Consider the following 27,324-nt stretch of genomic DNA (forward strand, 5'->3'; position numbering starts at 1 on the left):
AATATAGCTTTGGAACATTAACTGAATATTAAATACGTTAACATGTATATAAAATATTGCTGTCTCATTTTTTTCAAATGGAGTGAAAAGGATGACACATTGTTTTTGGTCGTATGTTTCAGCAATCGAGTTACAGTTAAAGAACAAAGCCACAGATTGTCTATGGTAAATTCCTTTGTTTCTCTTTTGATCAATCTCAAAGGTATTTTCAATAATACTGTTTCATTAATAAAAATTGAAGTGTCTGTATGTAACATTGAACACATACATTTCGCGAAAATGTTGTATCTGCGTACCTGATAACGAAAAACTTTTGTCCGTCTGTCTGTGTATCTGTTTGCAAGATCGTGTTTGTTGCGGGTAATCTTCGAAATAGTTTGCCCGGTTTTGACTAATTTAAAAAAATCACTGATAGTATGTTTAACGTATGAAATAATAATACTGGCTGAAAAGACGATTTTTTTATGATTAAAAAAATGTTTCTACTTAAAAGGCCGGTTTCGTTGAAAAGTTACATAAGATTCATTACGCTAGTTGGTAACGACTGTATTCTTTCTTTGTACTTTCCTTTCTATTTCATTAGCAATGTCATGCTTTACTTGTTATTTTTATACAATTGTTTATAAAACAAATCTTTTTATAACTTTATGTTTGTAAAATCACGACATGACTTTAAAGTCATGTCGTGATTTTAAAGTTTAAACTTTTTTACATCTAAAACATCCAACGTTATTTCCGTAATTTTAATGTCTTTTGAAAGTCATGGGATATTTCAGTTAAAACAGACATTTAAGTATTATAGTATAATAAGATCTCTATATGTTTATGTTTGTTGCAGTGCGCATAGAGGTGATGCCGGCATGTCAACGCGCGCGGTGAGAGCGGCGCTGCTCTGCGCGTGCGCATTGCTTCTGCAATATGGTACGTTCAAATACCTTAATTGACTTGATTTAGTGGTTTTAAAGAGATCCATAGTTGTAGAGATCTTCATGGCTTCTATTTAATTTCTCCTTTACATTCTTATAATTCTTCGTTTAATTTTATGCAGTTCGAAGTAATTTCAAAAGACAAAAGCGGTTTTTAACTGTAATTATTTGTTTCAATTTGTCGTATCGCAAGTAAGATCTTGAAATTGAATCGAATGACTCATTAATTCGAATTCCGTCGTTAGTACTTTCCTTATCCCGAACTTAAGACAAAGGATAATTAAATCTGAAATTGCCAAGTTCTCGGAACGAAACTCGAAGCACGGTGTCAACCATTAGCGTAAATCTTGCCGCGACAAATTTATGTTCTTTGGTATACAATAATTCACGCCAAGAATTTATATTTATCAATAAAAGTTTGCTGATTAGATGTACAATATAAGTTAATTTGTTCAGTTATTTTAATTAAAGTGTATGTGCGGCCTGTTACGAAATTATTAGGGTTAACGGTAATAAAATATAAACATTTGAAATACTGACAACGACAGGTCTTCCTCGACCCTAGGAGGACCCCTGCGAATCTCAAGTCTAAATATTACTTTCTACTACAGCTAGCGCCGAGCTGCGAGGCAGATGTCCGGCTGAAGGAGGAGCATGTCCGGCGCGCGCTGCGCCTTGCAGCGTAGACGATGACTGCGGGGAGAAGATATGCTGCAACACAGCCTGCGGCCGCGCCTGCGTTGACCCACTCTACACCGGTCAGTTATCACATTCTAAACACAGTTAAAATATACAGAGTGTACTCCGATCATAGCTTAGACGTTAAATTAGAAAACGTTGAACTAAAGAGGAATCTTCGCCGGATGTTTTTGTTGAGGGGTTACTTTCCGGTTCCTCCTTTCGTACTTCTTTTTAGAGAGGGTGCGATGATGATGGTTAAAAATAAATAATGTAAGAATTATTTTATTACATTTCTCTCAGGCTGCGAGAACATCAAGATGTCATCAGAACGAATCTCCCGCGCATTACAAGCTGAGAACAGCCGCAGCGGGCGAAGCGCGCCCGGGGTCAGAACACCGAGGTGCCGGGCTTCCGACGGGGAGTTCGAGCCAGTGCAGTGCGACAATGAGATCGTCAGCGCCTGTTGGTGCGTCGACACTGCCGGCTTTGAGGTAAAGTGTAGATGCATCTCTCATCGTCATCATTAGAAACAATGCATGATAGATGTGCCTGACACAATAAATATCTACTAGTTGGTCAAATTTAGTTTTAAATTCGGTCATATAAATAATAAGAAAACAATGGTTGATGGATTGTTATTCCAGATTCCAGGCACGCGAGCACCGGCAGCATCGCTGGTGAACTGCACGCAGCAGGCGTCGTGCGCGGCGCACACGTGCCGCATGCTATGCCCACTTGGCTTCGAGCTGGACCAGCGCGGGTGCCCGCTGTGCCGCTGCCGTGACCCCTGCGCTGGCGTCACCTGCCCCTCACAGCTCGCCTGCCAGCTCGAGGAGATGGACTGCCTCAAACCGCCTTGCCCGCCGGTTCCTACTTGTATGTTATTTACTTGCCATACTGCGGCACTCAGTCTTTTATTTTTCACTAAAAGAGACCCGTAGTTTTGTTTTCTCATACTAAATATTCACATGAGTCACATGTCTGCGTGAGGCAGTTTGCTAAATCCCTAGCCAAAGATATTTAGTTATTTCAATTGGTCAGGTAAACGTGGAAGAAGTCTACAGAATATCTGCCCCGCGGGCGAGCCATTACTGATCTCAGAGACCAGCCGGCCCTTCCTATGCGGCACCGACCCCGGCAAGCCCAACTGTCCGCCACTCTACAGATGTCTGGTAGAGCCAGGTAATACACAATATTTATACAGCAATACAACTACTTAAATGTAATGAAATAAATTGTTTACAAATATTTAAACTCTACTAAAGATGAGCTACTGTACTACAGTTACTCGCGTCATCTATGTAGAACCGATCTGATCATTTCTCTAATCACCCATTGTTGTAAGTCTTACCTAATTTAATATACGTAATCGAAACAATGACACATAAACGTACAACTACCGACCACCTAGTCTAGTTGACTAGACTAGACGGCTTGTCTTTGTTTTTATGTATAGAAAACCATTGTGTCCATTTTAACCAGTAGTTTGCAAAATAAAATATTGCACGTTAGCGTTAAAAATATATTTCTTCCAGGTAATGACTACGGAGTATGCTGTCCTGCATCTCTGGAACTCCAAAAAGCTGGTACCTGCCCTACTGTGGATCCCACCGCGGAATTAGAATGCGGCACTCCTTGCGCACATGATCTGGAATGTCCCTCAATGCAGAAGTGTTGTGATGGAGGGGAGTGCGGCCGACACTGCAGCCTCCCACACAATGTAACCATGTGTACTCAGCAGAAGATGTTGGCAGAACTACTGGTGGTCAGTGAGAAAGAAGGGAGGGGATACGTACCGCAGTGTGGGGAAGATGGAGCGTTTATATCGAGACAGTGTTCCAGAAATGGACTTGTATGTTGGTGAGTCTTGGTTTATTTTTAACATTTATTTGATTCTTTATCTTCTCAATGAATTTTACGGAATGTCCCTCTGTCTATATGAAAACAAATTTATGGTAATAGTAAACTATAATTTCAACTCTAGGTGTGTGGACTCCGACGGCAATAAGTTACGTGGCTCAATGGGCCCCTCGGCGTCAGTACACTGTTCGCCCGTGCCTCGCCCAGCGCGCACTGGGGCTAGGAGTCTTACCGCCTGCGCTCGGGCCCTCTGTGCCGGCGTCTGCGAGTACGGCTACAAAAGCGGCGCCGACGGTTGCCCTAGCTGCGAGTGCGACGACCCCTGCTCCGGCTATCCCTGCTCTGAAAACGAGGAGTGCATCAGGGTCAAGGATTCGGATTGTGTTGGCGAACTTTGCACTGGCTATCCTGTTTGTAAGTTGTTGACTGATAACTCCTTGAAGAATGACGTCAGGAATGGCTTCAGGAATGACCAGATCTTTCATGTATTTGTTATTGAATCAGGTCGACCGCGAGTATCGTACGAGAACCCGTGTGCAATCGGAACACCGGCGACTGACCAAGCAGGTAGCGTAATAAACTGCGAGGCGGACGCAGACTGTGTCAACGGTCACATCTGCCAGCACACGCGGCGCAGCGGTCACGCCGTATGCTGCCCTGAGCCAGCCGCAGACAACTCCACTGACACAGATATTGTCGAGGTAACATTAGACATTTAGATTTAAAAACATAAACTTTTTAAGTACACTAACGGATTGGGTTAATAGTGTCATGTTCGAAAAAGATATTACCTAAATTATCTACACCGCATAAAGCACATCAAGTGAATTGAAAATGTGAATCAGTTTCTAAATTTTATTCAGAAAAATTGGATAAAGTATATCCATATTATTTAGATAAACTTCGAAGTATGCGGTCCGGAGGTTGAGGCGCTATGCGGTTTAAATTCAAGTCATAGCTGTCCAGAGGGCGCGTGTGCAGGCGACCTGGTCTGCTGCTCCACATCTTGCGGCCCACTTTGCGTAGACCCTGACAAGCTGCGGCTACAATCTGATAGAGTAGACGATGCCCCTACAAGTGAGTGAGATGAACCGTGTGCTTTATTGCTTATTTGCTTATTGCGGATGCCATCTTCACACTTAAGTATTTGTACATTTGTTTACAAATATATTGTCTAGTAATATGGTATTATGTAAGTAGAATGGTAAGAGCTAAAATGTAACTAATCGTTACCAGTGTGCGAATATTTGCGCGACTTCGACGAGAAGATGGAGGGCACTGTGGACGGAATGAAGCTGGCTCTGCCGGCGCCGAGCTGCGCGGCGGACGGCTCGTACCGGCCGCAACAATGCGCCGCCGGCCGCTGCTGGTGCGTCGACTCCTTCGGCACAGAGATACCCGACACCAGCACAAATAATGCTTCCTCGATAGATTGCGAGAAGTGAGTTATCTCTTATGACCTCCTCCTCCTCCTATATCCACTTCTTTTCTTTATCTAAGCGCTTCATTGTTTACGCTGGCAAAATTTACTTGACTGTTTGTTGTGACAACCATTGTTATTCTCATCTTGCTATCTCTGTATGTACATATGTACACATTAAGTTGGTTAAGTACTTATAAGTCAAGATGACATTTTATAATTAAATCTTTTACCATGTAGAGTACGAGCCGAGCTGTCCTGCTTGGAGCTGACATGCCGCATGGGCTGCGACTATGGATTTGAGCTGGGAGCAGAACGTTGCCCGACCTGCCGCTGTCGAGACCCCTGCGCCGGCGTCACCTGCCCTCAGGGCCGCTCCTGCGCACTCGTAGATGTCGCATGTGACGCTGACTACTGCCCTCCTGTGCCAGCTTGTGAGTGTAACAAATATAAACTTTATTACAATTTCAATTTCACGTTAAGAGATCTCAAATAAAAATATGATACTGTGTGTAGCTGCAGTTGTCTCCCATTTTGTTCTTTTTTGAGTGATTCGTAACATGGTTTTAGAATTCTTGTAATCTTACTTAGGTTTGCCACGCAAGCCGGGGCAGTGCCCTTACTTAGTGCCAGCGACTGGCTCGTGCGAGTGGGCGTGCCGTGCTGACGCGGAGTGCGGGCCCGGGCAGCGCTGCTGCGCCACCGGCTGCGGCACCTCCTGCACTACCGCCGTCCATCTCACCGCTTGCCAGCACACCAGGTACATACAATACCACAACAAATCACACACAGACCGCGTACATGAGTCTTGCGACAGATCATGGACACGAGCCATGATGATGAGCCAAATTGCATGATTTAAGTAAACCATCAATCATAGATTTATTCGAGTAAAGCATGATAATTCCTTTTTTCACTGATTAGTACCTGTTTACAATGTTAGGGCGTTAGCTCTACACACTGCAGCTGAGAAAGGCAGCCCACCTTCATGGACGTGGATACCGGAATGTGAAGAAGACGGAACCTACAAGAGAATACAATGCAAAGAATCGGAGAAGATTTGTTGGTGCGTCGACTCGGCTGGTAATGAGGTAAGTTAAGTAGGATGATCGTGATAAGTTTTATTATTTACGATAACATATGATAAATTAATAATCCTTCGAATGTTTGCAATTAAATAATTACACGACAATCCCTAGATTCCTGGGACCAGATCGACGAACTCGACGCCAACTTGCGACGCGCCCGCGCCGTGCCCTGACCCTGGTTGCATCCAGGAGGAGGTGTGCGTGCACGGGCGGCAGCTGGACGGCCAGGGCTGTCCTACCTGCGTCTGCCGCGACCCCTGCGCCGACGCCAACTGCAGGCACGACGAGACCTGCGAGCTGGTGCCTTTGGACTGCGAGGTTTGTACCACGTTATATCCTGTTCCTCAAATTTCAAACTCAATGACGTGTTAAAAGTAGGCTTCACCAATGTATACCGAATTTATATGGAACATTTCATAAATAGCTGATATGTAAATCTGTGGTTTTCACACATTTAATCATGGGGTTCATTTTGTAGGGCGAGTCATGCGCCCCGCTGGCCCGGTGTGTACCAGAGCCGCAGTGCCCCGAGGGATCGCCGCTGCAGGCGCCGGGCGGAGGCGCGCTACTCGCGTGCGGCCCTCAAGCCGCCTCATGCCCCTCCACGCATGCCTGCCGCTTCGCCCCTCATGACCCCCAGCCCGCCGTCTGCTGCCCCAAACCAAGTGAGTTATACCTTTGTCTATTAAGATCATCATCCCCATACTTTAGGATGTTGATTTCTCCCAAAGATGGTTATAACAAAAGGTATCATCGACCCCTTAGATCCTTCATCTAGTGAGAAATAATTAGTTCTTTACCATAAGTCAAAGTTTTTAGCCCTTGAGTACTTTGTATACTATATTCAGACAGACCTGTTGATTTGTTCTTAATTAACGTACAGACTAGAAATAGCTTGGTTCAATATGCTAGCTACGAACCAATAACAAGACTTAGTGCGGCGGTACTCTCAAACCATTGTATAATGTAATTTTATAACAGGGACGGTGTGTTTCGAGAGCAAAGACGAGGGATTGTGCGAGTCTGGCGGTCTGAACGTGACGCGGTGGCACTTCAGCGCGGCGCGCAACCGCTGCGAGCGCTTCACATACCACGGCTGCTCCGGCAACCACAACAATTTCCGCACCAAAGAAGAGTGTAACGCAGTCTGTCCTGGTACGTCTCGGTACCATCATACTTAATTATAGCTTTGCCACAACTTTTAGGAGCTAATTGCCTCAGAGTTAATTGGTCACTAAGGAAGATTCCCAATGTAGATTTCTTGAAGTAAATCTACTTATAACACGCTATGCGCATTTAGTGTCAAAACATATCAGATAACTTTGTGAATATTTTAATTGGTTTTCGTATTTCATAATTTGCCTACTCTGCAGTTAATCATCCCTGTTTTATTTTAATAATGTTGCTTTTAACAGTGGAGGAGGTTACATCGAAACTAACAAAAGAGAAGAGTCGAGAAAATGTTGGCCAAAGCGGAGGCATGTCTATTGAATTTTTATATCACCCGAGCACGTGCTCACGTATGATTGTTGAAACTAATCACAAAGAAGCACGTGTCTTTAAAATTATTCGTGTGTATGAACTTAATAAAGACATTTATGATAGAGTTGTTAACATTTCGTATTGCTTTTAGAACTTTGAATGAATATTATTTGTACTTTTAATTAAGATCTTGTGTAATATTAACAAATGTTATTAAATTAACTAATAATTAGTAAAGAATTTTGTGTTGGTAGCACCAAATTATAGAACATTTTATAATCGTACAGACCGATGTAATATTACTAAAATGTAACTTCACTTAAGTATTAAGATCCACTGTATACATAAACTGGTTGCTTTTTATTGACAAAAAATAATCGCTATTATTCTGGACTCTTTTGTTTTTCTATTATATGTTTTGACAGCGGAAAATTACGGTAACATTTTCCAGCAAATCGCATTACGACACGTATATGTTTGCATAAGTAAAAGCTTCCTACTGACGGAAACGAATTATGATTTTAATATGTCCTGTTTGTCTAATTTTTTTATATTATATATTTTTAGTATTGAGTCCTTGCGAAAGACTTCGCGAAAAGAACGAGGCAGCAACGCAAAAGTACGGCAAAGGTAGTTTCATCCCCGAGTGCGACGCGGCCGGCGGCTGGCAGCCCGTCCAGTGCATGGCACATATTGGTAAATATTCATTTAATTTATACAAATCCTTGTAAGTTTACTGGTTTTGATAACAATTTAAAAATACATAAATACGTTTTAACTTTTTCAATATTTGGTTTATTGAAAGTACGCTTCCTCACATCTTTATACAATGTTTACTCGGAATTATAGCCAATATTTTCGCTAAAATAAAAACAAATCTTACAAATGGAATATATTGATAAACCGAAATAAATGAACAAAAGATTTTGTGATCCCTTTTAATTTTTCAGCAAGAGAAATACATGGTTGGATGTATATGAGTATTTTATATTTATATATTTATATCAGATGTATGCTGGTGTGTGAGCGCGCGCGGGGAGCCTCAGAAGGGGTCTTTGGTGCGCGGCGCGCGTCCCACTTGCAACTTCCGGCAAGCGCGCAAGTGGATGCGACGCGACCCCGACGACGAACGAGCCAGGGCAGACGAAGGTATTATACCAACATTATAATAATAGTTTGTCCAACACAATAATTGGTCGCTTTTTATTTATTTTTCTTTTAGATAAAAAAATTATTCGCAAGTTTTAACCCTCAAGTTGATGTCTATCTCCAAGATATAAAGACTTTTTGTTGTTGAATCAAAACAAGCACTTGTTGTAATTTTAGTGTTTTTATTTCAGTACTAGAAGAGTTGATCCGTCAGATGACATCATACAGAGTAGAAGAATTGGAAGAGGAAGATCTAGAGGATGAGATAGAGAACGAGCAGTCGAAGGAGAGCACGACGGACTCTGCTGCCGTGCTGGTGTCGGAGGTGGTGGAGCCTCGCGCATCGCAGACCACGCGTCATGACGCCCCCGTAGTTATATCAGAGAAAATCGTCTTCAAAACAAAATGTCAAGTTTTGTTGGAAGAAGCAGAGAAAGGTAAACTTCTTTACATGATATAAATAAGTAAATACAGTGTTGCTTATATTTCACGATTGTAAAACAATATGTAGTTATAGTGCAGATTAATTCATTTTTATGAGTCTTGACCTTGGCTCGTATAACATTAACCACTTCACAAATCTCTGTGAGGACCGAGAGCTTTAGTAGTTTAACAACGTTTTGCTACCATAGCAATAAATTCTCACATTCTGTTTTATCCTTCAGGAAACGAAGGGATAGAGCCACGGTGCCTATCAGACGGCTCGTTCGCGCCGCAGCAGTGTGCACGCGGCCGCTGCTGGTGCGTGGACGCGGCGGGCCAGCGCCGGCACCCGCAACCCGCCACCGCCACTTGTGGTAACTACTCACTCACATCTCATACAATAACACAGAGATACATACCCACAGCTTAATGATCTACAAACAACGTGACATATTCATAGTTGGGGTAATCCTAACTTTTATGTAACAGTAGATTCTTCTCAGTCAACTTGTATCAACTCGCTCTTTTCGCAATAGACTAGTAGCCTAAATGTAATTATTTTTTAACGTTACAGAAATGACTCAAATCGATTCAGCGATTTTGGAATTAGAGCTGGTGGGAGCGAGCAACGACGAGGGCGAGAGAGCGCGCGCGGCGCTGTCTGCGCGTCTGGCCACGCTGGGCGCGCGCGTACCCGTCTCCGTGCAACGCGACCAGCACGTGGTCCGACTGAGAGTGCAGCTTTCCGGCACCAGGGCTGCCGATATGGCATTCCATTTAGAGAATATGGTCAGCGTTACAATCCAAAACTAGAAACTCTTAAAGTGTACGAGAGTCGTTTGATCTTATTGGAGATATATTCCGTGTTAGCTTAGATTTAAACAACAGAACTTTATATTCGCTTCTGTTAAATTCGCATATACTCGTCGAGTAGAGATAATACCGTCTTCTTTATTGTATAACTTTGATGATCGTCTTAAAACAGTGTATCCAAATTGATTGTACAGGTTAAAAAAGAGAAACTAGCGGGTGTTCGTAAGTCAGATTCAGGCGTACTGGGCGCCGACGTGATCCGCAGCGAGTACAGGCTGGCCGTGCCCACGCCCGCGCTGCAACAGCGAGAGATCGTCACGGAGTCTACGGTAAATATTGCCTCTACTTTCAAAGAAGTTTTTGGCTATAATCCAATAAATTAGTGACTAATAAATGAAATGGATTCCTGTGTGTGTTTTCGAATAAATCTTATTATAATATATTTCTGCTGTAGGTATCATCAGCAACATCATACCACACCGCGCTGATTGTGTTAGCAGCCACTTCAGCGTTCATTATCAGCGTACTGTGCGTTTTGGTGATGTTGTACCGAGCACGACTGCAGCGTGAACCTCAAAAGGCTGAGCGATTCCTGCCCCAGGCCCCGCCGGTCTACGTCCTCTCTGCTAACGAGAAAGCAGAACTGGCCAGAGCTTTACACGCACCCAATAATTCTAATGAGGAAAGTGATACTCCGAGAGTATAACCTGTAGCTATCAAAGACATTTACGTTACTCTACTCCATAGACATTTATAGCACTGAATTTTGTTGTTAACCACGAAATAGAACATTCAAAACACGTTTCTGTTCTACGTGACGTGTATCGAGTACTTTATTTTATTATTACCGATTGAAAAGTACAAGAAACGATTTAAATTAAAAAAAACAATAAAAATCGTGCATCTGTCAGTGCAACTCTACTTGTTTATGACTCGCCTTGACGTAGCGTGCTATGGCGCGCAACTTTAAATCTTAGTACAGGTTATAAAAATAAATAGGGTCCAAGTAACTGCTAGAGTTCTGAGTAACGTAGATGAAACTTACAATTGTACATTTCAAATACGGCTATTCGAGTTGTCATTCGATTTCAATTCGATTTGCTACTTGATATAATAAATTAATAATTGTTAAGTTTTATTAGACACCTATTAATAAGTCTTAAATATGAAGTCATTTTTGTCTTCCATCTTTCTACACATTTTGCACAGATTCTTAGCAATAATAGAATAAAATATAAACTTTGAAATATAATTAAAATAGTATGAATGTTGCAATCACTCTCCGTAATTGCTATATGCAATCAGTATATAATATACTTATATAAATCACCTTGTACATACAGTGTGATGCAAAACATCTTTCATACTTATAGTTAATCATTGGTAGTTTAACTTACATTTATGAACTCAAGACACGGAAGTAGAACTTTGGAGATATTGACTGCAAAATATTTGATAAAATCTTATTACTAAAGCCCAGTACTAAAATTAAATAGTTTTCTTATATTAAAGATGGTCCTATAAATTTATAAATTGTCATGTTTTAATTTATTTTGATAAGATAAGAAACTACTGTTCTCTGTTGCAGAATCTACTTTCATGTGTAGAGGTAAAACACTGTCAAAAACATCATATTGGACATTTAATGTAAAGTTTCTAGCATAAAACTTAGGTTCTAGTAGATCTATTTTTAAGACGGCGAAGAGACGTGCGTCGGTAAAATGCGACGAACGCCTTTACGCTTCCTTTAGTTCCTTACGTCCAGCCAAGACTTTTTAATTTGCTAGGGTTTTGTTTGGTTCTTTATAAATTGCAATGGAAGATAAGGCTGGCCGTAAAACTAATCTAGTCTGTTCTTATTCAATACTGTCATTGACCCTTTTGATTTGCTATGTAAATACATTTTTATATTTTAATAAACTGCTTCTTGCAACATTTTTTTTATTTACTTTCTAAATTTGTTTATATTTTTGTGCATTATTCTTCTGACCAATAAATAATTCTACAAATAATGTATTATATTATATTAAAGAATGAATTTACTATATGTATGTTTACTTCCTTTAAATAAATAATTTTATAGAAAAGAAAAAGAATTTTTATTTTGTCTAAAGATGTAATATTTATCATACTAAATTGGGAAACAACTTATCCTAACTGGTAACTATTATATAATATACTTTTAGGACGAGGTATGAGCTTTTATCATAATCTCACAAATGCAGAAGTTCACGTGTATGGATGTTTGTTATTATGTATCTCCAGAATGGCTAAATTGGGCATAGATGTAAAATAACTATATTGGCAACTAAGTTAATGCTGATGCTAATGCTATTTAAGCAATATTTTCGACAAATATTTATGTAAATGTCTTTCAAGTCAACTAGTTTCAGTGCTACAGCCACAACTCATGTAGTTAAGTTAAAAGACCTCAACCAATGATAACAGAAATAATTAAAATTACCTTATTTGATAGATACCTATCAGGGATGTCAGAATGACATTGACATGCCATGTGTCAATGACGACAACAGACAAGTGTATAATTTTTAAATAAAATAATTGCCACAACAAAAATTCCTATGATTTTATCTTTAAAATTACCATATTTTCTGTAGCGGAGATAAGAATTTAATTAAATTTGAAAGTTAAAACGCTTCAAAATAAGTTTAAAACCAAAAGATTTGATACAGTTGCTTGAAACCTAGTATCTAATGCTTAAAACTTTAAATATTTTGGTTTGACGTTTCCTTTTGACTTTGGCAGTTGTTGGGGACCGGCCAGGGATAAGAAATTATTTTAGAATGAATCAAGAAAGCGTACTCGCTTGTTGCGCCGTTTGCAGTGAGAAGACCCATCGCCGATGCGCTCGCTGTCTTAATATTTACTATTGTAATACGGAACACCAACGACAAGATTGGCGCAGACATAAATCCGAGTGTGTTTCGAAGTTACCAAAACAGGCATTGGATAACGTTAACGCTGTCCAACAGTCGTCTCCCACGAAGGAAAAATTTGAGAAAGTAGTTAAGAAAGAGATTATAGTCAGTAAAGAAGAAAGTGAGATTGTAGGACCTACAAATCAACAGGGTAGTGAAGTTAGACAGTTGAAGAAATCGAAAAGAAAAAACGTGAAAAAAGAAGGTAGTGCGGAAACGAATGAAAGTAAACAATTACAAACTTCTAAAAGAGAAGATCAAAGTGTTGAAAGTGGATTAAAAGCTGGACCTTCAGATATAAAAGACAGTGTCATATCTAGTGTAGTGTATACAAATAGAGACTTGACAAAACAGAGTGCCATTATTCACGAGGGTTCTTCAGAGCAGGAAATCCTGAACGAATCCGCTCAACAGCTGAGCACAGTAGACTTTGTGACTGCCACAACTAATGTTTTGAAGACTGTGAATAGAACTAATGCAAAAATGCCACCAATTCCTGTGTATGTTCCTGAAACACATTCTAAAATGAAGGAATACCCTGAAGCGTCGCTAAAGGGTAGTGGGGCGTTTATGATGAATAATTACTATGGTGACACAAGTGATCCTAGTTATGAGATCTGTCAGAGGGTCATCAGAGACATGACACAGTATGGTGTGTGTGTTTTGGACAATTTTCTAGGTAAAGATCGAGGACTGTTGGTGCTAAACGAAGTCCTGGAAATGTACAGATCAGGCATTTTTACCGTAAGTAAACATTATTTTTATTACAAGTTAAAACACAAGTTTAAACAAAAGCTTATAGATTATTTTTTTTATTAAGACATTAAATGGTAATAAAAATTAAATTCTTCATTATACTTTGGAGACAGACATCTTATCTGTAATAAAGGTATTTTATCTATAATTTTTATAAAGATTAAAAATTAATCATTTAATACAAAAACAGATACAAAAATGTGATTGGAAATAATTTTTCATAAATTGATTTATATATTTATTAATATATTACAAAAAAATAACATTTAAATATCATAATTAGATTTATAATATAAATAATAACAATAAGTTTTTAATTTATTTTAAATATAAAAAATAGATATTATTGTAATGAATACTGGCTAGGTATAGATTTTAAACATTTATAACTAGTGTTCAACTGTTAACAGCATATGTTCCATAACAATAAACAATTATGATGAATGATAATTGTGAGATGTGAAGTCAATAACTTATACTTAAGTCAATAACTTATAAACATAACATCAATTACTAATTGTATAATAACTCACTTAACTTATGACGCTGATAGAGATGTATGGAGGAGTAGTACATACTGTGCCGAACCTCGATAGAGATAAGGGCAGGTTGATGATGATGATGATAATAACTCATTGATAACTATTGACCTTGCCTTTTTACTATGGAGTACAGTCCATCGGAATAAGCGAGAAACATGAATTAGCGAGAATAAGATACTCGGGTAAAATAACCTCGTAAAAGTGAAAAATATTGCAGTCCCTTCGTCTCTTGCTTATTCAGGTTTGACTGTGTATGACAAGATATTTAACTGTTATATACTTAAAAGCCTATTATGTCTTAACTATCATAGATATATTTCAAAATATTTAATACTGGCCTTATGTTATAAATGAGGCATTTAAATTTTGCTTTTAAATATTTTAAAGGGTCACCTTGTCTTTGATAATGTAATTAGTGTTATTCTAAAATATTAAAAAATCTTTGGAGAGTCATCCTTTTCACAGTACCTTTTAATATTAGCTGCCAATATTATAAATTACTATCTCTTAAAAATTTCAAAAAAAAATATATTAAAAGTGTTCCTTTTGATGTATGTTTTTACTACATTTTGATCTTTATTTAAGCGACCTTGATACTTTTTCAATACTGTAGTATAATAATTTAATTTAAAACTATTATTAAATTCAACTTTGTTATTATTATAAATATTTAAATGTTTATGCATACATGTAGTATATGTTGTCTGTTGCCAAATAAACAATTGTCACATGGCCAGTTGCCAAGAGCCAGCTGTTCAAACATTGTAAAAATTACGTCATGTATGTAAGAAACCCCTATCTCATCGAGTTTGTTGATTATTTGCGTTCGCAAAAACAGTTTCAGAAGTACTTTTTACAGTCTTTTTCAAAACGGCCAGTTTTGTTTTTTTTTTAATAAAACTCTTTCAAATTATTCAAACTTTCGTGAGACATCATCATAAACTTATATAAAAACGATTAAAACACTAATGTATGTTCGTCCGGTGGCGGCACCGACTATTTTCGAACCAATCGGGGGGAATCTTTATCAGGATGAGTGGGACTTGTATTATATCGCGAATGCGGCCTGTCGCTCACTGAAGGGCTTGATGGGCTCGAATCTAGTCGGTGCCGCCACCGGATGAACATATGTGGTTTTAGCCGTTTTTATATAAGTTTAATAAACGTCTTTGTTTACAAACTGTACAATGTTTCTCGTGCGTATAAAATATGAACCAAACATTGACTACGCTGTCTTGCGGTTTGTTTATGTTTTACTATTTCTAGCGCCGCCACGGTCAATGTCTATCGTTTCTTAACAACGCGTTACAATGTTCTCTTATATTCATTTTCTGTTTCAATGAAATGAAGTTATTTATTATGATTGTCACGACTTTTATATAATATTGATCCAATGTCGATTAAAAGTAGAGGTAACGCTTCTGCAATTGGGGTCTATGGCAGCCGTTCTCTATGTAGACGAATTTAGTTTGCCGCTTGCTCATTCGTCGTGTGGATTAATTTAACTGAAATCTCACCACCAATCAATTTGACTCAAATCAAACCAAATTGAGTCACAAGACGTCGACACAAGACAACCCAATTTTACAGAGTTACTCGTATTTTATAACGAGAGACTGCTTAAAATGTTTTTATGGGTATTGAGGAGACGTAAAGGGAGGATAGTACGAGGAACACTAGCGCGCACCTTTTTCCACTACCACTGGGCGCAGCTGAGCTGATAAACCACGACCCACCATCCGTTCCAAACCCATCCAATCCATCCAAAGTCGACGCATCCGTTCAAGAGTTACATCTCTTATGATCTCTTACGGGATGCAACTATTTTCGTTAGAAGTTTGAATGTACAATTTGTTAATGCTGTTCTTTCAGGCAGGGCAGCTCGTGTCGAGCCCGGGAAGCACGGAGGCGCAGACCATCCGTAGCGACCGCATCACCTGGATAGACGGCAAGGAGCCGCACTGCTTCTACATCAAACAGCTCATCTCACAAGTTAGTTACTACTATTAATATAATACATACAGTTTAAGTTCTAAAGAATTAAGGTCCGTTCACAAAGACCGAGGCGAAAGAGGGCAAATAAAATTGACCTTTAAACTCCATGTGAACCGACCGTTATTCGTCGATTAAGAAGACAAAAACGGGAGGTTTTGAACCCAAAAAATTTACTCCTGATAGAGTTTGGATTTTTGACACATGTAAAAAACGGCTTAGCTATAGTAAACAAGTATGCCTATTTAGCAAGAATGTATCTACCTTTAAAAAAATGGATTAGTTTTTTACATTTCCATGCTCGCCAAGGGCAATCGTTATCTCCACGCAAGCTCTCACAATTAACACCTGCCGCAATGACGCGACTTGCTAATATTTTACTTAGATATATAATTTATTTTAGCAACAACTGTGTATTGTGTTTGGTTGTAATTGCATTGTGTTACGTTTCTTATCGTTTATCGAATAACAAACAAATATAATTGATTTAATATATGAGAAAATGTTACTCAATGTTTGTTCACTTTATAATTTCCATGAGCATTATTTGTGTTGTCGGGATTTCCCCGAAGGCTATTTCATATCAATATTGCAATCCATAGTTTCCATATTCCATAATGATTATAAATGAATATTCCATCATATTTAGTATTAGAATAATTTCTCTATTTTTCTCTGAAAAAACTGACCCAATTAGATCATAGAGGCAAGTCAGTTTTAACAATGGTGGACGCTAGCAATAACATTTATTGCACGAATAGGTTTATAATAGGAAAAGGATAGGAAGGGGAAGTGGATTTGTCGGAGGAGGGATGCAAAGGAAGGGGAAAATTCTCATTCTGTGCATCCCCTCGCCGATTTCAGGCGGCCGATAGCTCGATTGCCACTTTATGATATACTAGCTTTCGCACGCGACTCCGTCCGCGCGGAATTAAAAACAATTAGCCTATGAGTTCTTCCAGATTACCTTCTACATTTATGCCTAATTTCATCAAGATCCATGCAGCTGTTCCGGGGATACCAAAACAAACATCAATCCATCTAAACATTCGCATTTATAATATTAGTAAGATATAAAAACATAATGTCATTATTAACCTCACTTCTCTAAACGCTGTTTAGCAAATATTATACATAAAAATTCTTGAATAACAACTTGTATCCGATACATAGTAAGACTAACGTTTTTTAAACGGTAAATGTTAACGCGATTTTGCAATAACATGTAGGTTAATAAAATACTTTGATATAGTATCGTTTGAGTGCGGATAATGATAGTATTTGGGCGATATCGAGGCGCCAGTGACCGAGTACGTCTTGACCGGTATGTACTCGGCAAGCTAGGTGCATTTCGTATTCTTAATACTTGCATTTGTCTACAGTATGATACATAAAAGTCTTAAGATTGTTAGTTACTCTATATATGTGTGCGTCCAATTCTCATTAAATGCACTGCATTTATTTTTTGTGACCTTTTATATTTCTTGCGATGTTTTGAGAGGTGAATGGATAATTTCACTATCTACTTCTTACTAATATTATAAATTAAACAGATGGATCGGTGGATGGATGTATGTTTGAAGGTATCTGCAGAACGGCTTAACGGATCACGATTAAATTTTGCATGGATGTAGAACATAGTTTGGAAGAACACAGACTTACTTATTAAGTTTTTATTATTCCTCCCGGACGGAGTTGCGGGCGACAGTTAGTTTGTAATAATCTCAGTATCAGACCAATAAGCCAAGTTGATAGTTTGAGTATAATATTATCTGTGCTCTAAACTAAATATTCGTAAAAAAATACCTCTCTATGCAAATAGTTTTGCTATGTTCCTCTCACGGTTACTATTTTTTTCAGGTAGACAAAATAATACTACAGGCGAACAAAATGCCCAACAATGGCAAGATGGGCGACTACGTCATCGACGGCAGGACAAAGGTGAGGTTATAAGTTTCATACTGATACATAAAATATCGATTATTGTAGAATCGAGTAAGAATCTTTCGTCGTATAAAACTCTATGCAGTATTGTTTTTTTAAACCCGGAAAACAGAAAACCTTTTTTTTTAATTATACGGCAATGGAATCCCAGATGACGTTCTGTAACGATAAAGTTATTTATAATTTTTTTTTATTAATTTTATCTGTGCTTGTTGATGAAGTCGAACTATTTCCGACAGTATAAAATAATACTTCTTTCATCTTGATGCAGTTTATAGATATGTGACATTTACTGGATTAAATTTTCCGTACTTATATAGTCGTGCTCGCCTTTTTTTATTAAAAATCGTTTAATGTTTATGAAACTCTTGTACCTATTCATTCGACTTAAATACTCTAACAATAGCTGGATAATAACAGCCAAAAAAAAATTGTCCTAGATATAATGGACATTTTGCGCCGTGGTGCGTAATTTATTAATTAACTCGTACGTAGTCACACAAGTTTTATGCACGTTTATCCTTTAGATGGGGAATTCTCAATTTAATAGCATGTTCTATGTGGTCTATCATTAATTTAACAATTTCTACTAAATATTCATACTAATAAGTTTTGTTAAAAGCGAATGTTGTAAAATAAACCGTTTTTGGCTAAAAATAACATCCGATTTTCCTTTGAGAAACTATCATATTAGACTAGATGCAAAAAAAATAATTGTCACAATCTAAAGTATAGAACAAAAAGTATTTGCAAAGTAAATATGTCGTTAAATTAATTAATAAAAACGGTAACAGATTAGATAATAAAAATAACAATAAATTATACAGATAACAATGTTGCGAAATAAGCGGGTTTCGTTACCGAACGCAACCAATACAATAGCGTTATCTATGGCCCATCACTATCGCATGGCGTCAAGATTCGCGCATCGTTGATAAAATGTCAAAATAAGGCGGGAACGCGCATGCGCGGTCGCGGCGCTGCGTACGTGACTCGCGGCATGGCGCGGCTAGGGGGCCGCGGGGTGCGGGCGGAGGGGCACTGTAAACATTAGTAAGAACTAAGAACGTAGTCCCACGTTACTGCGTCCCATGTTTGCTGTTTGCATCGTAGTTGTTATATTTCGTACCCTCTTTGTGGATTTAATAACATCCTGTGTAATCAATTCGTAGTAAGTTGACAAAACTCTGGCAATCTTATAAAAAGATAATTTAAACATTTACAAAACTGAAGACTTGAGTCGGATGTTTGTGTTTACAATAGTTATTTGAAGACACTTTAGAAGCAAACGGAACTATGCACGACTCCTAATCTCTGAAGACTAACGACACGAGAAATACTAAAAAAAACATACGAATTTATAACCTCCTTCTTTTGAAGTCGGCTGAAAAGCGGGAGGAATGTTGCTGTAACTAAATAATAATCAACAAATATTATTTTTTGGCATTCTGTCCTTGAGCATTTTTCAATAGATAAAATGACGAACAATTTTTCTTTTAATAATTAACATTTCTAAATCGTTAGTCAAATGTTTGACATTCATTGATTTGTTTGATTAGACTGTGTGCACAGAAACATTCAATAGCAGTTAACGGCTAAGAATCGCTTTTCCACAACCGGTTAGTTATGCAATGTTTACATTCACAAATGGACGCAATGCATACGTTATACGCAAAATGACGTGGCACATATGTATCAATATTTTTCATTATAATTTATGCAATTACTACTGCAATAGTTCTATTTCGCAAGGATAACACGTAATGTGTACCTATTGACAAAAAAAAGTTACTGCCTAGCCTAATTTTCGACAATTTGTTGTTTCTTAGACTATGTCTAGCAGTAAGTAGGCAAAGGCTGATGATATTGTGTATCCAATTTAAAACATGATTCTGAGTTCTAAATTATACGAAAGTTTTTGTGATTTAAAAGTAAAAAAAAACTGTCCAGAGCAAAAAAACTATAGCAATTAAGCCACTTTATACTGATCTACCACAATATGCGTTGATCTGGTCAAAGGTCATTCAGTTTCCTCTTTTATTTAAATAATTATAAACAATTTAATTACGTAACTTGAAATATTTATATTACGTCCGTGCATGCGTTACGTACGTTTGATTACGAAACGTTTTTTTGCGTCGGAACTCGAGAGTAAAAAAAGTGTGCCGTTACCCCACATTTTATGAATGGAAGCCCTTCGACCTAGTTGTGAGTCAAATGACCCTACGCACGATCCGTCACGTGCGCACTTTGTCGGTGCCTTGCCCTTAGTTGAGATGAAAGCAGATTCCGTTTCGCTTTCTAACCACGTTGTTATATACACATTTAAAACAGTTGCAGTTAATATTTGTTGAATTTTTAGATATGATTGTATAGATAAAGAAAATATTTTAATTGTAAATTGATTGCGATAATATACTTTCATATTATCATAATTATACGACGTAAATAGGAAACCTTTTTGCAGCGAAATTATTTATGTCCCACTTTGTATATATGGTTATAATTGAAATATGATCAGTAATATCTCTTTTTAATACGCATACGTTAGAAAGGAGACTATCTTACTTTCTTTTTTAGAGAAGGCAGTAAAGAAAATGGCCATAGTGTATTTTGATAGAATCTATTCGTTTATCATTCATTCATTTAACTCGATTCTTTGACTCCCAATATCATAATTGCTTAGCCAGTGAGCCATTACAATTAAAATATACGATAAAAAAAATCTCATTACGACAAATGAATCGTAAAAAAAAAGAAATAAAATTATAGCGTTCAAATAACAATGGTATAAAATAACCGTGAAGTTAACCTTCCTACATACCAGCTGCCAGCCGTGAAATTGGTAAATCGATTATTAAGACGTGCTTTTCTTCCATATTGTTTAAATGACAAAGTAACTCCAAACTCAACCATCTATAAAGGGAGATAAATTTATCTGCAACTCTTCCAACGTGTATATACAGCATTTTATTCAAATAATAGCTATCGCCTGCGAGTCCGTCCGCGCAGACTATATTCTACATTTGTGCCAAATTTCATGAAGATCCGTTGGGCCGTTAATTTCAAACAAACATCCATCCATCCATCCAAACATTCGCATTTATAATATTAGTAAGATAGTGAAGGACTGTGTATATGTGGAATTGCATTACACGTGCATTTCCTGTGACGTTGGCATAATGTAAACAAAATATTTATCATGTTGAACGTAGCCAACAAAGTTAACCGCACTTTATGGTTATTGATGTAGTAATTGACCACATTCGTAACTAGAACGCAACAGTGCAGGGTCGTTTCAAAGACATTTCCGGCCCTTACGGCACGTGCGCACGCCCTTTCGTTTAAATAAAATCGTAAAACGGAACGTAATGTACACGTGTTTGCGCCATAACGATCTTTCAAGATCTTACTTTTTCTTTTACGGCGTTAACCTTGAAATTCTTGGCAGAATTATTTTACCTTATTATTATTTTTAGTGTGACAAGATCGATATTATCAAATTATATTATAACATGGTTAATTTAATAAACTCGTTACGTGTTTTAGCTCATACAAGTCTCTAAAATATTGAGATTAGGCCTTCTTTAACCACGCTCGCTCTGTGCGAATTAGTTAACTTCACACAGCTTTAATTTTTTTGGAATTAGCTTCACTATATTTTCATTTACAAGGTAGGAATTTAATCTGCAGGAGATTACAAGTCCGATGTTTAACCACTACCCCACTTACGCGGAAACATCTGTACAAAGCAATTATTAGAAAAATAGATAAAGAAAACATCTGACAGACAATAAGCCGGTTTCAAAAGTCACTCGCAACCCGTCTGAAACAAGTCAGCAAGTCTCGCCAGGGGAATTTCTTACTCGTGATTATAAATATATGTAGTAATAACGTTTCAATTGCAATCATTGTTGCAAAATATTACTGGTTTTAAATTATCTACCCATAATATTTTTAAGTCTATACCACTGCTAGGCTGACCTTAAGGCATTCTTATTTATATTATTAGCCGAGCAACTTCCCACACAATCTTGAATATTCACAATTTAAATGTTGACTCACATAAATTAAAGCTGAATTCATAACAAGATTTCATACCAGTAAATTTTAATTCCTTGGTTTAGAATTACTGCGCCAAACGCGTATGTGAGCAACGAATAAAATAAATATTATACCATTGTCTTGGTAAACAATTATTTTGGTTCCATAACGATATGTAATTTTGCCAAAATAATTTTGTTTGCGTTCAGAAACCGTCACCGAAATGTAACGTAAAAATTATGACATGTTCAAAGTTTTCCAAGCCGTAGTTACCTATTTCCGAACGTTTTCCTCAATAACACATAAAGGTACATAGTGAAAACAAACCGCGCATTCACATACGTTGTGTCATCGAGTGGATTTGTTTATCTGACAATGAATAGTCATTGTGAATGTCGGGGAAATACTGGTTAGCCAACCAAGATTATTATAGTTATTGCACATATAGGCGAAGAACTTAAAACATATGTGTTAAGTCACCCGCAAAGGGCCAGCGTAATTGACTACGACCTAATCATCTCTAACTTTGGGAAGGCTTTGAACCCTTTGGCGAGGATATATATGAGCTAACGCTATATATTATGGTGAAGATGCTTCTATAAGGACCGACATACACTGATTCAAATTTAAAGCAGACCATCAACCGCGGTTGAAATTATCATTTCGCTAGTAAGCGTTTCAAGGATCCAAATGATTTCAACATGCGACTCTAAGATTATGTGAAGACTATTAAAATATTACTGCAGATTAGTTTATATCTATGCTTGATCTTTGACATGCATATTAACAACGCGTTGCTCACAGACCACCCACGGCGAAGTGAGTTAACATGCGCAAGTATTACGCACGTGACCGGCTTTGAAACTACCTCCTAAACTATCCAGTACGTACTGACAGGCACATTATCCTGTCCTCACCTCACCCTAAAAGGTGCCAGCACCGTTACCGAGCGTTATTTGGGTAAAAATATATTTAAAAGAGTCGGTCTACTAAATGAGGTACAAATAATCATAGAACAGATAGAACACAAAACTTTATAAATTTAAATGTCCTAAATTGCTGTACTTTATAAAAAATAAACCGACTGACTATAAGAATCTGCGGGATTAGGTTATGGAACTGTCAATAACTTTCGATAAGTCACGTGATTGTCGCTTGTCAATACATTTTTGAAGTTCGTTATAGAATCGCTTCGAAGCGAATGTACTTTGTATAACGCCCCTGAATACGAATGGAATGACACTAGACTCATTAAAATCTATTCAGTCGTTTTTCTCAAAGAAAGTTAGAAGTATGCTAATGTTTTTGTATGTATTTCTTCAGTGGAAACTCACTAGAAACATTTCATTCCAACGTTACTGTTGTTGAATTTTTTCTTACGTATGTTGTCGTTTCCGTAAGAGCACTGTTTTGTATTATGTCTTACCGTTTGTAATAACAGCGGTTTTCACAATGCGGCAACGACATCCGTGACGGTAAAAATGTTTCATAATCCTTATACTACGCACAAACGTATCGATTGTTAAGAAATTATATCGCGAATCATGGTCATCCTTCAAGAAAATTGTAATGGAATATTTTATTTTTAAATTAAAACGCATTGTGCGTTTCGCGTGTAGGTATCAAATTCGGAGCTTAAAATGAGGCGGGAAAATTTGCATCACGCACACTTATGACATTTGGCAATCGACTCTCTCGAAACGTCAAACTTGTATTAAACAGTATAAGTTATATATCTATGGGTTATACATGACATTCTAAGTCAATAACTCCATGGTATTTATACTAATTTAACACGGTTTTAATCTTTTTGCAGGCGATGGTGGCGTGTTACCCCGGCTCGGGCAGCCACTACGTGAAACACGTCGACAACCCCAACAAGGACGGGCGCTGCATCACCGCCATATACTACCTCAACCTTGACTGGGATATCAAACGCTGCGGAGGACTCTTGAGGTAAGAATACAAGGAAAGATGAAGTAGACTGAGAGATGAACACGCGAAGTATTCTTTTGATGTTATATGATTTATATTTATCATCCTGTATCTACTTGACATAAATCTTGATACCAATGGACTTTACTACTATCTAAACATTGTGGGCATAAAAAAAAACAAAGAAGATAGGAAAAAAGAAGGGAACTGAACCAGAGACACTTCGTGAAGCAAAAATATATTCCGAAAAGTTGCAGTACATCCCCTTTTAGTCTTTTGTTCATATTAATGTGTGTATAACATGTAACTTACAGGGTTTTCCCCGAGGGTACGAATCAGGTGGCGGATATTGCGCCTATTTTCGACCGCATGTTGTTCTTCTGGTCCGACCGCCGTAACCCACACGAGGTGCAGCCCGCATACAGCACCAGGTAATTGTTACACAGCCAAGCTTATTTAAGCAGTAGCCTAGCAGCTAGCTATTTGAAACCGTTAAACAAAGCAATTTCTAAATAAAAGTCAAATGTCCATATTAAATATTAATAAGTTAACTGTCAGTTAATATACCATTGAGTCTGTTACGTTTTTGTTCGATTGACAAAAATTAAAGCAAAGGAATTAACAAGTGGCGTAGTACAAGAAATAATATAATAAAAGCTTAACCTGACTTATGAGTCCAAAAGTCGCCATTTAGCATCTTAAAACAATCTCAAGAAATTTAATTTAGTCCATGATTGTTTTATTATTAATCATTGTTAACTTGTACTCGTGTAAAAACTTAAATTACTTTTGTTTGTTAGGAAGAAAATTCGACACTGCCGGTGTAGTGGCACAGGACTAGCCTTACTAAAATAAAGATGTTTATGTCCCCTCACTAATCACTCTGACACTTGTCTTTGTAATGAAAACGCGCCATTCGCGCCAAAGGATTGTAATTAGAAATGTCGTAAGATGTTAAATATTTTATGACCTGATAATATGTTTATAATATAATACATTAATGTTTCAGATATGCAATAACATTATGGTACTTCGACGCGCAGGAGAGAGCGGAGGCACTCAGACACTATAGTGAGTGTTGACACTTAATTAAAACACCTTTTATATGATAAGTTTATCAAGTGCTCTATTACAATACAGTTTATATTACGTATCATTGCTAAAAATTTTCAACAGTCTTAGATTCGTAATCTAACTTTCAAATAGTTTGGCATATTACGCTAAATGTTTTTTCACATAAGAAATAATTACGGTACGAATTCGCTAATACTCTAGCCGATATATAAAAAACCTTTATATATTTCCAATTGGGTTTTTCCCATTGGGCCGATCGATCCAACGCGAAACAGCCTTTATGTCACTCTGAAGTAGTAAAATACCTTACCTCATTTTACATTTTTTTTTATTCTTGGACATAATTCATCTGTGTTTTTATTCTTATATAAGCTGTCGGACGCTACTCCATCTGCGCGAAATTAAAAAAAAAACTTACATAAGTAGCCTATGTGTTCTTACTATGTTCTACATCTGTGCCAAATTTTAAAGAAAATCCGTTCAGCTTCGGAGATATCTTTAAAAAAACATCCATTTATTTATCCATCCAAATATTTACATCTTATCTATTATATATATAAAAGAAAGTCGTGTTACACTATTCATAACTCAAGAACGGCTTTACCGATATGCCTGAAAATTGGTGAGGAGGTAGCTTAGAGCCAGGAGACGGACATAAAATACTATTTATTCATTTTTTTTTAATTTATGCCTTGAAGAGCTGCTTTTTATTTAATTAACTGATATAAATGAGTGGGTGGGCTACACTAATTAAGTCTTTTTATATATCCACGCTCACGGAGTCGCGGGCGACAGCTAGTTTATAATATAAGTAAGATAAGATTTTGTTAAGTAATTTTTTTTTTTTTTTCAGAAGAACGCGGTCAGCCATCCTCTAGCAAGTGACGGCGGTTGATAACAGTCGGTGCGATCGCTAAGTTTATGTCATAGTATTATGTATGATAACATACATACAACACATATACTCCTGTTAATTCTCGACAAATATCATATAACATCTGTATATGAATTCAAAATAACTCTTAATAACTATCTTTATGAAGTTATTTTTATGTTTCGAGAATTTACAGGATTTTTATTCTTTTATGGACCTAGTCAATGTTTTGACGTTAAGATGCGGTGACCATTTATATATTTGTCGCAATTTAAATTTGTTGCTATTTAATTTCACTGCTAGGGTTGTTTAAAGGTCAATCAAAGAGTCCCTTTGTGTTAGCAGTAAACGACTTAGTTGTAGTTAAAAATGCTTGAAATCGACGAAACTGAAACTAGACGGTTAAATTTAATGTGGTCGAATTCTTTTTTTACTATTACTATAGTACAAGGATATCTGGCCTGGTGAGGAAGACGCTACTATACTTGGGTAAAAAAGAAAAAGATCACAGCTATGGTACAAAAAGGATCTTGTAACACTTTTTGACATTGACAGGGGGGCGTTAGTGAGCTGTCATTATTTAGTTTTTCTTATTATTGTGGACATATAGATATCCTTGTCGGTTTATGATTTACGGCCGAAGTAAGGCGAATGTCAAAGCGACCACTAGTCTAATTTTTATATTTTGATGTTACGTAATTGCGTACTATATGATTTAATATTACGTTAATTATTTGATACAAATGGCAACACGTGTATTAAGTTTGTAACTTAGAGGAATTACTTATATTTTTATTTTTATTTCATAAGGTGGCAAACGAGCGAGGCCACCTGATATCGCTGAAATAGCGAAGTGACCGTTGCCCATAGACATAGACAATTGCATAAACGTTGCCTACCTTCAATCGACGGAGATGATGCACAGAAAGAAAAGATTTTCCCTTTTCATGCATCCTCTTATCCGGAAAGTCCACTTCCACTTCCCATCCTATTTTTCCTACAACCAATCCTATCTTTTTATGAAATATTCTTTTGACTTACTGACGTCTTTACGTCTTTTTTTATTGTCTTTCATATATGTTTTATATGCAATAATATTACTATGATTTGTAATAAAGCTTTCAGTCATGATTATAAACATATTTTAAAATGAACAGCTTGGGGAATTCCAAGTAAAAAACAGGCAACAAAAGGCGATCACTCTATAAGTAATTCCCCTAATGTTTGTAATTGCGTTTTGAACGCCACAAAAAAGTATTATTTATCGTTGGTTTCTGAAACAAAAATCTCCGTAAAAACCATATCCTTATCTCTCATTATCTTCAACAATATAGAGATAACATTACCTTTTAAATGGTGATTTTGGTCTCTGAAACCCAATT

General features: G+C 37.3%; 2 protein-coding genes across 4 annotated transcripts in view; both read left to right on the forward strand.

The window, feature by feature from the left end:
• LOC106120298 (uncharacterized) overlaps window positions 1-10,729 on the forward strand; it is a 36,529-nt gene extending 25,800 nt beyond the window's left edge. The window contains exons 2-25 of one of the 2 annotated variants that reach the window (XM_013315609.1): window positions 839-921; window positions 1,538-1,684; window positions 1,908-2,098; window positions 2,252-2,483; window positions 2,649-2,789; window positions 3,143-3,467; window positions 3,592-3,881; window positions 3,972-4,168; window positions 4,364-4,544; window positions 4,704-4,908; window positions 5,128-5,321; window positions 5,479-5,647; window positions 5,831-5,978; window positions 6,087-6,293; window positions 6,454-6,640; window positions 6,957-7,130; window positions 7,391-7,453; window positions 8,025-8,153; window positions 8,466-8,606; window positions 8,798-9,043; window positions 9,272-9,403; window positions 9,604-9,818; window positions 10,037-10,171; window positions 10,297-10,729. In XM_013315609.1, coding sequence (XP_013171063.1) covers window positions 861-921; window positions 1,538-1,684; window positions 1,908-2,098; window positions 2,252-2,483; window positions 2,649-2,789; window positions 3,143-3,467; window positions 3,592-3,881; window positions 3,972-4,168; window positions 4,364-4,544; window positions 4,704-4,908; window positions 5,128-5,321; window positions 5,479-5,647; window positions 5,831-5,978; window positions 6,087-6,293; window positions 6,454-6,640; window positions 6,957-7,130; window positions 7,391-7,453; window positions 8,025-8,153; window positions 8,466-8,606; window positions 8,798-9,043; window positions 9,272-9,403; window positions 9,604-9,818; window positions 10,037-10,171; window positions 10,297-10,548 — 4,362 coding nt within the window. In that variant the 5' untranslated portion in view covers window positions 839-860 and the 3' untranslated portion in view covers window positions 10,549-10,729. The remainder of the gene's footprint in view (window positions 1-838; window positions 922-1,537; window positions 1,685-1,907; window positions 2,099-2,251; window positions 2,484-2,648; window positions 2,790-3,142; window positions 3,468-3,591; window positions 3,882-3,971; window positions 4,169-4,363; window positions 4,545-4,703; window positions 4,909-5,127; window positions 5,322-5,478; window positions 5,648-5,830; window positions 5,979-6,086; window positions 6,294-6,453; window positions 6,641-6,956; window positions 7,131-7,390; window positions 7,454-8,024; window positions 8,154-8,465; window positions 8,607-8,797; window positions 9,044-9,271; window positions 9,404-9,603; window positions 9,819-10,036; window positions 10,172-10,296) is intronic. The other variant, XM_013315610.1, reaches the window with a different exon arrangement.
• Window positions 10,730-12,600: 1,871 nt separating this feature from the next.
• Hph (HIF prolyl hydroxylase) lies at window positions 12,601-26,796 on the forward strand. Of its 2 annotated transcripts, none has more exons than XM_013315638.1 (7): window positions 12,601-13,525; window positions 15,952-16,071; window positions 17,932-18,012; window positions 23,876-24,015; window positions 24,309-24,425; window positions 25,004-25,065; window positions 25,922-26,796. In XM_013315638.1, the coding sequence occupies exons 1-7, from the start codon at window positions 12,647-12,649 to the stop codon at window positions 25,951-25,953; spliced, it is 1,431 nt and encodes a 476-aa protein (XP_013171092.1). In that variant the 5' UTR covers window positions 12,601-12,646; the 3' UTR covers window positions 25,954-26,796. The 2 variants fall into 2 exon arrangements, with proteins under 2 accessions (XP_013171092.1, XP_013171093.1); XM_013315639.1 differs by having other exon boundaries at window positions 25,925-26,796.
• Window positions 26,797-27,324: the final 528 nt, after the last annotated feature.

This window comes from Papilio xuthus, unplaced genomic scaffold (genome assembly GCF_000836235.2).
Source record: "Papilio xuthus unplaced genomic scaffold, Pxut_1.1 DF826961.1, whole genome shotgun sequence".
NCBI lineage: Eukaryota > Metazoa > Arthropoda > Insecta > Lepidoptera > Papilionidae > Papilio > Papilio xuthus.